We start from the raw sequence: 14700 nt of genomic DNA, 5'->3' as shown, positions 1-14700 counted from the left end.
AAAAAACAGTGATTCCTCCTATTGCACATTGTATTGTACCGGTATTTATTTACATTCCATGGTATTTGTATATCGTTTCACAGCTAGAAAAAAAATCTTAATAGTACTATAAAGTCTCAATTATAGTCACAATTTAGTTGAAATATAATATAAAGAAGCGTTTCACAATACACTAGTATACAGTGGTCGTCAGCACTTGCTGAAATGGGTAACAGATAAGCAGTGCATCATAATATGCCATGTCGTGCAGCAGGAAGAGGGAGAAAAAATGATGCTGAAACTAATTAGGAAGAGGAAAAGGAATTGGCTGGGTCATCAGCTACTAGCTGAAAGGTTAGGAGCAGAAGATGATGTTAAATGATAGACAAGATTAAGATATATGAATTAAGAGAAATGTGAAATGTGGAAAACGAGGGATGATTGAATAATGCTGGTTTTGCAGTGAAAGAAAACTATGAATAAATGAATGAATGTTACTTTTACATGCTGATTTCCATAAAAAGGAAAATATTACAAATGATTACAAAAATGCATAGGTATATCTATTGTATGTAAATTTGTGAAACCATACAATTCGTAAATAAAATCAAATGTCTTAATTTTCGAATTACTGAGAATGCTTTGTAAATGTAATCCAAAGAACGGTAGTCCATGTTTCTGTTTTGATGCATAATAAATGATATCATTTAGGTTTGTCTTTTGGATAATAGTACAAGAAAGTAAACTATAAACGGAAGCATCATTTACAGTATGATAAAGAACATTTTTTTCCAGTTCTGTCTTTTTTTTTTTTTTTTTTTTTTTTTTTTTTTTTTTTTTTTTTTTTTGGTTAACCCATTTTAACCTAGCGTTACCATATGGTAACGCAGTGCAGAAAGGGATATAACTTGCTTCATACACATCCTTAATTAATAAAACTGGAATTTTTCTTTGTGAATCCAAGCTACATGATTGGTTCTTTCTTATTACATTATGTAATTACAAATTTATTATACCAGTTGGGCAAGAGCAGCTGCGCGATTTAGAAGTTGCTTTCTCAGCAGCAATTTTGGAGAGCAACAAGAAGTAACATCATTTATTTGTTACTTTGATTAATTTGATTGTAATGTTTGTTGTCGTATTTTATTTATTGTTGATTGAGTATTCGTGTACATCAAGCACAAGTTTATAATCCGTAACACTGTTGTGGATATAATACATTGTTTCTTACGTTACCATATGGTAACGCTAGGCTAATATTTTGTCACTCATTCTTTGCGCTCTCTTGCTACTAACAGTAAGATGGAGGAGTTGCAAGAAAGTACAAGTAACAAAATGTATGTTACAAACAGGTGTGTGAAAGTGCATGAGATACTTTTGGAATTAGAAAACGAAAAATTAGAGCATCCTACATACAGCCACCAAAGCCCAACTTTGTATCTGACGAGAACTCTGCAGATGTAGAGGGGGCATGTTGGACAACCTAAGTGGAAGGAAACCGAGTACTGAAGCTGGGGTTATTGTTGTTAATAGCGACAGAATAGGTGGACCAGACGATATTCCTTTTATAGAAGAAGAGGAAGTTGAAGAGTCATCTGTGATAGGAAGAGAGTGATACCGTCAACATTGCAATGTGTGGAAATGGTGCCATCAGGGAAACGTAAGTGGATAAAAAGTATATCATAACAGTTCAATCGATTTCTCCAGAGAGTGACTTTTAAAGACAGAGATGTGACAAATCTTGTTTTCATTATAAAAATTCGCTTTATCTATGTAAAAACTGTTTCAGCCCATGTTCGTATGGTTGTTAGATGTAGCTATACAAAATGCTTGGCAGCCAAGTAGAAGATCTGGCTCACCATTGAATGAATTAGAATTCAAATGGGGGATTTGAAGAAGTCAGGGAGCATCCCAAAAGGCAAGGGGTGACCGTCTACTTCCAAATAGAGCGAAATTGGAGCTACGAGACGTGTCCAAAAAGTAAGTTTCCCTGGGGCCGTTTGCAGAAATAAAATACAATTTTATGGAAAGATTTATTCGAACAGATACAGGAATTGTTGAGCTATTTTTCCAACATATTTCCACCTGAATTGAGACTTCTTGTTACCATGGTATCAACAGAGAGGTGCAAATGGCTGTCACACACTGGTTCCGATTCCAGGTGGGACACTTCTACGTGGGACAAAAGTTGTTCCCACGGTGTGACAGATCTCTCAGTTCGAGTGGGATATATTTTGAAAAATAGTTCAACAATTGCTGTATCTGTTCCAACAAATCTTTTCATGAAATTGTGTTTTCTTTCTGTAAATGGCTCCGGGTAAACTTACTTTCTGGACGTCACTCGCAGAACATCTGATTATATAAGATACGATGGAATGCAACATTAGTGATTCCGATATCCGGAAACAAAAGACAGCGATGTGCTAGTGAGAATGCTCTTCCGACATACAGCTTCCTCAAAATTTGATGTAGCTTATGTTTTTTGTCATATAAGAAATGTTTTACCTTACTACCGAAATATGTGAAAATCACACAAAAAATTTATGTAAAACGTTATGTTACGAAAATGTGTTTTATTCATACGAGTATTTTGTGACAATAATTCTATTATGTATATTTGTTCAGGTATTGTGAAAGTAATTTTCTTATTTTTGTATTTTTTATATCATTTGTATGGAGTATGGTATTGTGTGGGGCAGAAACGTGGACATTACAACGAAGTTAAGAGAAACAAATAGATGCATTTGAAATGTGAATAAGGAGAAGAATGGAACGTGTTAAGTGGACAGACAATAAGAAATGAAGCCGTGTTGGAATGAGTGGTGAAGAAAGAATGACGCTGAAACTGATTAGGAAGAGGAAAAGGAATTGGTTGGATCACTGGCTGAGAAGATACTGCCTACTGAAGGATGTACTGGAAGGAATGGTGAACGGGAGTGAATGGTGAAGAGTTCGGAGCAGAAGAAGACATCAGATGATAGACGACATGAAGATATATGGATCATACGAGAAGACAAACAGGAAGGTAGGAGATAGGAAACATTGGAGAATGCTGGGTTTGCAGTGAATGATCTGACCTTGGGCAGAACACTGAATGAGTGATGAATATATTATTTGTATGCTAAAGTTCAGTTAAGTTCAATAAATTGCTTGAAAGATGTCATTATAAGGCAACAACTCATGCTTTAAGATTTGACAACATAATGACCTAGCGTTACCATATGGTAACGCCCTGTAATTTCACATATTCGCTTCAACAATTGAAAACAAAAGCATTGTTGTGTTCAATTACATCCATTTAATTAGTCTATAACGAAATAAACGAAAAACTTGACGAAAAATAATTCAGGCTTTTAAGGGTTAATGTTGCTTATATTGACGTGTAGCCACCATTTGCACCCCTTTCTACTTTTTTGATACATTATAATGAAGATTCTGTTCTGAGGTTGGAGCACCAGGATTACGTCGGATTCTGTTCGTCCCATATGATAGGATGACGTTGACTGTGGAAGTAGGCAGGATGGATAAAGATGCTGATCACAGTGAAATGAACCCAGGATCCAGCATTGAAAGTTACCCAACTCTGGATACGTTGAGAGAAAACCCTGCAAAAAACTTCAACCAGGATTCGATCCTAGACCCACTCCAAAACAATGGACACTTCTGTCATATAACTGCAATAGTTCAGTGCGTGGATATTATATTGGTAAAATGGAAGTCCCAACTAAAGATCCATTTAGTTTATCCTTGTGAAAGGCAGAGAATATAGCAGCTATTATGCTAAGAAAATCTACCCATACTTTATCATTCTACACAAATTCAACTTTGAATTGCGAAGAATTTTTTTATTTTTATTTTATTGGGTTATTTTACGACGCTGTATCAACATCTAGGTTATTTAGCGCCTGAATGATATGAAAGTGATAATGCTGGTGAAATGAGTCCGGGGTCCAGCACCGAAAGTTACCCAGCATTTGCTCGTATTGGGTTGAGGGAAAACCCCGGAAAAAACCTCAACCAGGTAACTTGCCCCGACCGGGATTCGAACCCGGGCCACCTGGTTTCGCAGCCAGACGCGCTGACCGTTACTCCACAGGTGTGGACAATTGCGAAGAACTGATCCTGGGTCTTCAGCACGGAAAACCAATACACTATTAATTTATTAATGCATAATGCGAAATTACTGATAGCATACAAAATTATGAAAGTTTCATAACCTTCACGTCATTATCGGATGTAAAGTTTCCCAGAGATTTGAATATCTTGGGCATGGCGGCTGCAAGGGTCTCCTGCACAGGCTCCTCCGTGCGCCGAGCGATGTGGATTATGCAAGGGATCAGGTTCATCACGTACGGCTTGCCCTTCTGTGGCCTGCAACATTTACACACATGTCTATATCTATTCATTCACTTAGATCAGTCAATCGCACATTCATTCACTCATCAGATTAAACAGCCAGACAATCATTAACTAACTCAAGCAGGGGCGGCTTTCGAAGAGGGGCTGCGGAGCTGCAGCACTCCCAGATATTTGTGGCTCTTGTCTCGTTTTATGTTATGAAAAACATTTATTATACAGTCTCTATTTAGCGACTCGAATTTTAAAAAAAATTTCGCTCTCAATGACATGCAAGCAATCGTTAGTGAAGTCACTTCCTCCCCTGGCGCTGCCAGAGCGAAACCAGAGACAAGGACTATAGGGTGAAGCCACTTCCTCCCCTGGAGCTGCCAGTCTCGTCTCGGATGCTTTGCGCGTTAGTTTTACCCCTCCTCCCCGCTTCCCCTTGCCGTGAATCCAGAGTTTCCAGGCGCTGCAAAATTTGCAGCAGTTTGTCAGTAGCGCGCAGTTTTAAATACATTTTCTTTAATGTTGTGAGTATAACAAGTGCAACAGTGTTTAATTCTGTACAATATTTACAGTCTATTCAGTTCAGAAATTAAACAATTCAGGAGAAATGTGGAATTAAGTGCCCATCAGTTGAATCTCATAATGGAAAGAGCCGCTAAACAAAATACAATGGCTCGCATATTTTTTGATAATTTATCCAGTATCCCTGCTTTCTTCTCTCGATCTCCATACAGTCTGTATTAGATTAATATGTTTCAAAGACAATTCCATCAGCTGGGGCAACAAGATGGATTTAAAATAAGAACAGTAAATGTTGTTCATGAGAAGAAGGAGCCATTGCTGGAATGTTTACAAACCATAATGGAATCTGAAACATCTAACATCGCAATAAATGAGGCAAGCACCCTGGTGCATACTCTTGAATATCCTGAATTCAATTTCTGACTCAGTTATTTTTTTCATTTATTGATGTATCATGTATATATATTATACAACCAACTACAACATCGCCAGTTAGATATTTCTAAGGTTCAAATCTGCAAATAAAAAATTAAATTATAGTTTATTTAACGACACTCGCAACTGCAGGGGTTATATCAGCGTCGCCGGTGTGCCGGAATTTTGTCCGCAGGATTCTTTTAAATGCCAGTAAATCTATTGACATGAGCCTGTCTCATTTAAACACAACGTACAAGATAAGGCGCATGAAACTAATCTTTAAATAAAGTAAGTTGCTTGATTTATTTTTGTATGCAGCCCCCCTTAATTCAAGTGACACAAGTCCTCAAATTGCAGAAAAGAATACTCAAAATCATTAAAAAAGTTCCTATTCGGACTGAAAGTATAAAAATTTTCAGAGAACTAAAAATCTTACCTGTACCCTGCATACATATTTTAGAAACAGTGTGCTTTATTCATCAAAACATAGATTCCTTTAAAACAAATTCAACCTATCATGAGTATAACACCAGAACATCCCAAAACATACATCTGAATTACCACAGGCTTATCAGAAGTCTTAACAGCATATCACATAGAGGCAGCAATTTATATAATAAACTTCCACAGAAAATCAAAGAACTTAACATAAGAAAATTCAAAAAAGAGGTAAAGAACATTTTATTAACACATATGCCATTTTGCACAAATGAATACCTAAATTTAAAATTTTAGAATTTAACATTTCTTGATACTGCCCTTGACCATTTATGTTTCAGGTAACTCAGAGTTGAAGAAAAGACAGGGGAAAGCAAAAAGAGAAGATACTAGATAGAACAGTGGAGACTGAAGATCAAGCTTGTCCTATATATATATTTTTTTTCTTTTTTTTCTCTCTTTTTTTTGCATGTCACTTAATATTAAACTGTTAAATTTATTTAGAATTAAGTCTATTTTTGTATTATATTGTATGTTATGTCATTTTTCTTGTGTACTGACGACGCCATGAATGCTTGTAATTCTATTCGGCTAATAAAGATCTAATCTAATCTAATCTAATAATACCCACGAGCCGCCACTGAACTCAAGTGAATCAGATCAGACAAACAATCATTCAGATTAGTTAAACAGCCAGACATTTATTCAGATAGTATCTAGCAAAACTCCAGTGCATCTCACATAGTGAATGTGAATGTAAATATTGTTCACGTGAAATAGCTCATCATGTAAACCACACCAACCGAGCTTCCCCTCCTGTAGGAGGCCCTAGCCCTTCATGGGACACAGTGGCTTCATTCATTCATTCATTCATTCATTCATTCATTCATTCATTCATTCATTCATTCATTCATTCATTCATTCATTCATTCATTCAGTATCTAGCAATAGCAGGTAAGTTAAGAGTTTGAAAAATGGAATGGAAATTTTATTTAAACACGCTATTGGTGAATAATATTACTGCAATGTCATGACATATAAACAAACATCTTCACTCTGTACCGAATCAAGTGGCAGAGCTCCGCAAATCTCCACAACGCAGCCCTCAAAGGACGTGGATTGCCGTTCTTCTTTATTTCTTTATGTAGCTCGACCTGTATTTTCACAACGTTGCTATCTGCCATCGCCTGGAAGTACACACAGATGTCATGTCATTGTAGAGTTATACTAAACTGCACAGCTGTAAGAAATAATATAAAGAATGAATTACTTACCCTGATGACCCTGTTCAAGCTCTCATCGGCTATCATCCGAACATCTGAGTGTGGATCATCGCATAGCTGTAGAAGTATTTCGATGGCAATACTAAGGAGATTGGAGAAGTTGGGTGCCCCACGTACTCCGGAATGACACATAGCATCTGCAATTGCTAGGCAGTGGCCGATCTTCTCTTTCCTTCTGTAAGAGTTACATTCATCTTTTGTATGCAAACTATCTTTTGAATATGTCAAGCAAAACAAATTCTAACACTATCATGTATCGAAATGTCATTAACAAGTATGAAATATATGTATCTAGGTCTGTTATTACTGCATGACAGCGTTGGTAATTTTGTTACTGAAAAATTATACGATAAACTGAATTACTTAAAACGTATTTTACCTTAATGAAGTTTCTTCTGAAAGGGCTGGAGACAACTGCAGGAACTTAAGGGATTCTAAGGATTTTAATAATTTATCTAAAGTAGCCATTGTAAATAACTTTATTGGCACAAGCTTTATATTATGTATTTCTATGACACATTAAGTGTTTACTCTATTTTAATATGTTATGACCTTTAAAACCCATAATATATTATACACTGACAACTCAATTATATGAATTACACGGCTCTCTCAGCCGTCAACCGATCTTCACAGCAGAAACATTATTCCGACAGCTGATATTTGCCTAACGGAATAACAGCAATAACAAACAGCTGTGTGAATTTGATTCCATTCCAAAGATCACATGAGCGTGTATGTAAATATATATGAGGATGGAAAGAAGATTGAGAAACTGTTTCCGTGAACAGTCTTTGCCAGTGTCTTTTAACGAACCATGCCACATCAGATTTATTTCATACTTTTGAATAGACATAAAATGGCGACCGATTTTAAAGCACAATGCTTTGACTGAGACATCATTCAGCCATGGAGACGTGATATGCGACACTGGTGTAGAAAAGTTAAATTACGTAGTGTTTCTGCTTGTCCGGTTAGTCCGCCACGTCTATGATCTTTATGAACTTTGATACCAACAATAACGTGGCTACCGTGGTTCAGTGCCGTTCAGTACATGTGTTCACGCAAACTGATAGGAGAATTGCCGAATATGATCGATAATAATAATAATTCTTTATTTATACTGGCAGAGCTAAGGCCATAGGGCCTTCTCTTACACTCTACCAGGTCATAAAATCGAAGTAATTGGTTAAATAATACACAGGAATTTTTCCCTACGATAGTAAGACCCGCATATCCAAATCAAAGGTACCGTATATGCCATTTCGTTATATCCGGGGAGCGTTGTATTTTGGACGAAATAGCTCTAAAATCATCATCATCATCATCATCATCATCATCATCATCATCATCATCATCAACTTTCAGGTTTAGGCCTTCAGACCTGTTCCGTCCTCAGGGAATATCGTCAGTCCATCTTGTTCTTGGGCGCCCAACATCTCTACGTCCTTTGGGCTTATAATTTAGCATTATTTTGGGAAGTCGCGTTTCATCCATTCTAATTATGTGGTCATGCCAATTTCTCTTCTGTTGTTCTACTCTGTTGTTCATGTTAAATATGTTCAGCTCTGTTCTGATATCATTGTTCTTTCTGTGGTCTAGGAGAGTAGTCCCTGCAACTGATCTTAAGAATTTCATTTCCGAAGTCTCTATTTTCCTTTTATCTTTCCTATTTATGGTCCAATTTTCGCATCCATACATTAGGACTGGTGTAGCTACTACTTTATAAAGTTTCAGTTGCGTTTCTTTTGTAGTTTTCTGTCGTAAGTGTCTCCTGATGGTTCCGCATATTCTCCCAAATGTCTGAACTTTCATATTTATATCTTCGTTTTGGTTATATGTCACATTAGACCCTAAATATTGGTAGTTGGATACTTGTTCGATTATTTTATTATTTATAATAATTTTGCATCTAAGTGGATTTTTCCCTATAAAGACCATTGATTTTGTCTTCGTAGTAGATATATTCAAGTTATATTCTGTCATTATAATCTGTAATTTGAAGGATGCCATTTGTAGTTCATCTTCTGTTTCTTCTATGATAGTCTGATCATCAGCGAATAAAATTGTGTTTAAAACTGTATTTCCTAGTTTTATACCCCCCGTTATAGTATCTTGCCATCTCTTAATGGCCTCGCCAATATATATAATGTAACGTTTTATACTAGACAACAATGTAATTTTATTATCTCAACAATAACTCTTCACTTTCTACAATTTAATTTCACTCCCGTCAACAATGGGATTTGCTCTCCACACAGTAACACAGTAGTCCCCCCTCAAGTGTCCCGATCTGCCGCAGGACCAGCAGGTGGAGACTCCCGCCGCCGACTTGGCCGCCTCCATCCTGAGGGCCGCCGCCAGAGTTGCGTTGATGGTGCGATGCTCTGCCAAGAGTAGCTGTTGTTTGATTTCGGGGTCTCGAACTCCGCTGCCGAAGGTGTAAGCCGCCTCTCCAGCGATGAAGTCAGTAGGTAGGCTCCTGAGGGCCTTATGGGCCAGTTGTTCCACCGCCATTGCAAATTCTTGTAGGGACTCGCCTGACTGTTGGGCCCTCGTTTTCAGTTGGGTCCTGAATGCTGCCGCAAGTTGATGGTCACCATAACGTCCCTCCAAGGCCGCCATTATCTCAGCGGCTGTCCCATCTTCTGGAACGCTGTGAAGAATCTCCGACGCCTGTCCCAGAAGCGCGGCCAGCAGCTGAGTGGTTTTCTCTGCCAGCGTCCACCCACTGTGCTCTGCGATGGCCTCGAACTGGCGACGGAATATCGCCCAAGACGTCGTACCGTCGAACTTCGGCGTCTTGACGTTGTAATGTCTGGCTGAAGGCGATGGTTCCGCAGGGCCACTATATGGAGTCCTCAACTCTGTGGCCGCTTCTTGCATGGCACGTCGAACCTCCTCGGCAACTATCTGTTTATGTTCTCTAGCCTGGCGATCCACCAGCGCGAGGATGTGCTTGTTTTCTGCAGCATGTTGGTCCATCAGCACACTCGTTTCCTCTTGACGACGTTCGAGAGCGCGTATTTTGCCGTCAAAATGGTCTACATCCTGTCTCAACTCGGCTACTGTCTCGTTTATAGTTGTAAAATTCTGGTTTAGGTTGTCAAAATCGGCTTTGAGTTCGTCTTTCACGATGGCGACAATTCCATCTACGTGGGCCGAAACGCTTTCAATTTGCGTAGTGACGTCATCTTTAACTCCGCTTATGTCGCCTTTCACTCCGCTTATGTCACTTTTCATCTCCGTTTTCACTTCACTTATATCGTTCTTCACCTCACTGATATCGTTCTTCATTTCTGCTTTTACTGCACTTAAGTCGTTTTTCAGTTCCGCGATGGCTTGCAGGATCAGCTGTAGGTTCTCCATTATGTCGATAATATCCCACTTCTGACACCAATGTAAATTTTTATACTGAACAACAATGTAATTTTATTAACTCAACAATAACTCTTCACTTTCTACAATTTAATTTCACTCCCGTCAACAATGGGATTGCTCTCCACACAGTAACACAGTATTCGTTAGTGCATTCCACAGACGATAATGACAATTTACTTGGACTATTACGAACAACAATGAACTGTTAATCTTAACTAATATTCACAAAGCACTATTTACAACACAGAACTGTCAGTTGTCAGTTCACAGCTCGTTTGTCTTGGCTAGTTCTTCTAGCTCAGTCACTCGCGTTCACAGAATCTCGAACCCCAGACCTTCAGAGACGATCCGCTGAACTTCGAGCTCAGGTCCCCCAACTGCGGTCCACTGCACTCGAACTCCGGGCTTCAGGCTCCACAGTTACGGACACAACTCAAGTCGCACTCTGGTCTCGAAGCTGGCTTCACTGCTACACAAGACTATCTGGCTTGCTCTCCACTAACTTTAACAACACTGCCTTACTGACTGACTGACTAAACTGCTCAAGTTCGCTCGCGTTTCTTCTTTTATAGCAAAATCATAGTTGCGAGAAATTTCTACGGGTGTCCAGAGATAGCTCTCTCGAATTATCTGGATATCTCCACTTCTCTGCCGCGGTCGCTCTTTCTCCTTTCTCCCCACAGCACATGCCCCAGGAAGCAGATGCGCGCGCAACCTGCCCGTCACGGCAGACTTAGCCCTTCCTCCGTCGGTCGTGAGATCGAACCTCACGTGGCCGTCACAATACTAAAAAGTGCTGGAGACATCGGGCAGCCTCGTTTAACACCTTGGTTTACTTCAGCTGTCGCGCCTGTTCCATTGTCAATCGTAATTAATGTATTTTGATACAGACTTTGTATAACATTTATTAGATGGATGGGGTATCCTTTGTTCCTCATTATATTCCATAGTTTTCCCCGTAAGACTTAGCTCTAAAATGAAGATAATTATGAATTGAACTGAGAAACGCGGTATAAGCGACACTGTTATATCCGAAGAGTTTGTGTATTTTATTTACACAAAATTACGATTGAGGTGAGAAAAGCGATGAACGCTGTCACTAAGACTATGCTATAAAATAATTTGTTGCAAATGGCGAGTTTGAAATATTAGAAGACTTTTGAATGAGTTATAAAGTTCATCGAAATAAAATTATTCCAAAGCCTCTGAGTAATTTATTGGGCAGCCATTACAATTAATTGCAGACTTCAAGGATTGGAAGCCTAATTTGCTATTGTTTGTAACCAGAAAATCAGCAAGTACATGAAATGAACATGGTTGCGTGAAGCAAACAATAGAAACTGAAACTACGAGCTTAATGCGAATATCAATAATTTTAAATTTCTACATTTAAGGCAATTTATATTGTGCGACATTTCACTTGTAAGGAATTATCGTTTTTTTTTTTTCAATACTGGAAGTGTTGCATTTAATATGACGTTTAAATAAAGATTAATATTCTTTATTCAAATAATCTTCTTCATAAACCATGAATATTTTAAATATGGACATAACTTCAAGTTAAAAAAAATAATTTAAGAGTAACTGTATCTAATGTAGACATAGGACCCATATAGGCTACATACTTAAGTTGACAATGTATCTGCAACATACAACATTATTTCAGTCGTAGTACTACATGTATGGCTTACACTTAGTTTTCCCTCTTTATCTCAAAACAAACCTTTTTGAATTACGGCCTCAACTATTATTTTAATAAGTATAAATAAACAGCGGATGACGTGAATATGTTAGGAGAAAATACACAAACGATTAGGGAAAACACGGAAATTTTACTTGAAGCAAGTAGAGCGATCGGTTTGGAAGTAAATCCCGAAAAGACAAAGTATATGATTATGTCTCGTGACCAGAATATTGTACGAAATGGAAATATAAAAATTGGAGATTTATCCTTCGAAGAGGTGGAAAAATTCAAATATCTTGGAGCAACAGTAACAAATATAAATGACACTCGGGAGGAAATTAAACGCAGAATAAATATGGGAAATGCGTGTTATTATTCGGTTGAGAAGCTCTTATCATCCAGTCTGCTGTCGAAAAACCTGAAAGTTAGAATTTATAAAACAGTTATATTACCGGTTCTTCTGTATGGTTGTGAAACTTGGACTCTCACTCTGAGAGAGGAACATAGGTTCAGGGTGTTTGAGAATAAGGTGCTAAGGAAAATATTTGGGGCTAAGCGGGATGAAGTTACAGGAGAATGGAGAAAGTTACACAACACAGAACTGCACGCATTGTATTCTTCACTTGACATAATTAGGAACATTAAATCCAGACGTTTGAGATGGGCAGGGCATGTAGCACGTATGGGCGAATCCAGAAATGCATATAGAGTGTTAGTTGGGAGAACGGAGGGAAAAAGACCTTTAGGGAGGCCGAGACGTAGATGGGAGGATAATATTAAAATGGATTTGAGGGAGGTGGGGTATGATGATAGAGACTGGATTAATCTTGCACAGGATAGGGACCGCTGGCGGGCTTATGTGAGGGCGGCAATGAACCTTGGGGTTCCTTAAAAGCCATTTGTAAGTAAGTAAGTAAGTAAGTATAAATAAAGAAGCAAGGCGCTCTCAGGTTACAAAAAAAAGTACCTGGCGAATAAATCCCTGCTTATTTCTTGACGTGAATACGTGTAAAAGTTCGGCTAAGTACTAGGGTGCCATTTCAGAAAGTCGAACTACACATTTTCAGGCCAGTTTTGTCGAGCGTGCAATTTATAAACTACACAACATATTCCAATGAAATAAATGGCGATGGATAGACGAAGGATCAATGTATTCAACGTGATCTTGAGTTGTAGCAGATGACGTCATATAGCGGTACGTGGGAGAGAGGCAGTTGCACAAATTGGCGGGTCGCGCGGCAGCCGAGCCAGTGTCACGCGAAAATGCGAAGCGATAGAACGTTCGCAGCGGTGTCAAACGATTCATAACCAACCCGACTGCAATATCAATTGAGCAACAATTAGCAGTATATAAGTTAAATCGTCCACACCTGTGGAGTAACGGTTAGCGCGTCTGGCCGCGAAACTAGGTGACCCGGGCTCGAATTCCGGTCGGGGCAAGTTACCTGGTTGAATTTTTTCCGAGGTTTTTCCTCAACCCAACATGAGCAAATGCTGGGTAACTTTCGGTGCTGGACTCCGGACTCATTTCACCGGCGTTATCACTTTCATCTCATTCAGACGCTCAATAAACTAAGATGTTGATACAGCGTTGTAAAATAACCTACTTAAATAAAATAAATATTAGTTAAATTAAAAAAATTCGCGAGTGAATATGAGTGAAGAGAGAAAATTTACAATTTCGCGGCGAAAGCTGCGCAAAATGAGAACGGGCGTATGAGCAACGGGTAGCAAACGATAGAGAACGATGGTTACTATAGCAACCGACATGTTTATTCTCAATGAATACAAGATGGTTACTCCCAGAAGTCCCAGCACAACGAAGGTATAGGCCTACCAGGTTTTCAGAGTAGTACCACAGTCTAGTATATACAGTCACGAAGCTTGAGTTGTTGAGGGTACTAGGAACAATAGACTGTGCCGGTACTATTTCACATTGTCTGTAGTGAAGCGATACTAGCGATCCTAGTGGTTAGCAACTATCTATGGATGCATATTTACTACGTATGAGCTTCTTGACTGTTTATACTAGACTATGGTAGTATCTTCAAAGAAGAGATGTTGATTATCACTGCTGACGTTTATCTTAACAGCAATTCTATCAGCGACGTATCCATGCATGAAGCTTGCGGCTGTGTCCGTTATAACCTATTCCGATTTTTTAAATTACAGAAAAATATTTTTTGTGTAATCCAGGCAACGAAAATTCTTCTTTTTATTTGGGTGCAGCTAAAAAAGTTGTATAGTTACATCATTCGCAACATTATTGGAAAAGTGAGGTATTGCGAAACATGTAAAACGTGGCCTATCATGAGAAAGTATGTGTCACCATCGTAATTCTAATTTTTTAAATGATGTATCTTGAAAATGTGGTTATGGAGGATGAACCGTAAATAATATCATTAATTTCAAAGGGTTATTCTTTGAGATATTTCAAACAAAATAGTTTAATACAATTTTGCTTGTTTTTGCTTCGTTTTAGAGATAAGAATTGTTTTATATGAAATATTTCAAAGCGTATTTTAAGAAAGTCATTGATTTAATTCCCAATATGCTTAGTCAGTTTAAGAGAGCAATGCATTATGATAATAAATGATCGAAAGAATTTTAGTTTTGTCTCTTAAATGTGCAGAAATTTGATCCGAACAA

The 14700-nt window shown here is 38.2% G+C and overlaps 1 protein-coding gene across 4 annotated transcripts in view; it reads right to left on the bottom strand.

The window, feature by feature from the left end:
• htt (huntingtin) overlaps nucleotides 1-7695 on the bottom strand; it is a 113693-nt gene extending 105998 nt beyond the window's left edge. For 2 of the 4 annotated variants that reach the window (XM_069842623.1, XM_069842624.1), the window contains exons 1-4: nucleotides 7366-7695; nucleotides 6978-7161; nucleotides 6766-6890; nucleotides 4197-4350 (exon numbers count right to left, since the gene is read on the bottom strand). In XM_069842623.1, the coding sequence (XP_069698724.1) occupies nucleotides 4197-4350; nucleotides 6766-6890; nucleotides 6978-7161; nucleotides 7366-7454 (552 nt within the window). In that variant the 5' untranslated portion in view covers nucleotides 7455-7695. The remainder of the gene's footprint in view (nucleotides 1-4196; nucleotides 4351-6765; nucleotides 6891-6977; nucleotides 7162-7365) is intronic. The other 2 variants (XM_069842622.1, XM_069842621.1) reach the window with 1 other exon arrangement.
• Between the last annotated feature and the right edge of the window lie 7005 nt (nucleotides 7696-14700).

The sequence above is a fragment of the Periplaneta americana genome, chromosome 12 (assembly GCF_040183065.1).
Source record: "Periplaneta americana isolate PAMFEO1 chromosome 12, P.americana_PAMFEO1_priV1, whole genome shotgun sequence".
Lineage (NCBI taxonomy): Eukaryota > Metazoa > Arthropoda > Insecta > Blattodea > Blattidae > Periplaneta > Periplaneta americana.
Note: the sequence above shows the minus strand (reverse complement) of the source record. Positions and strands in the feature narration are given on the sequence as shown.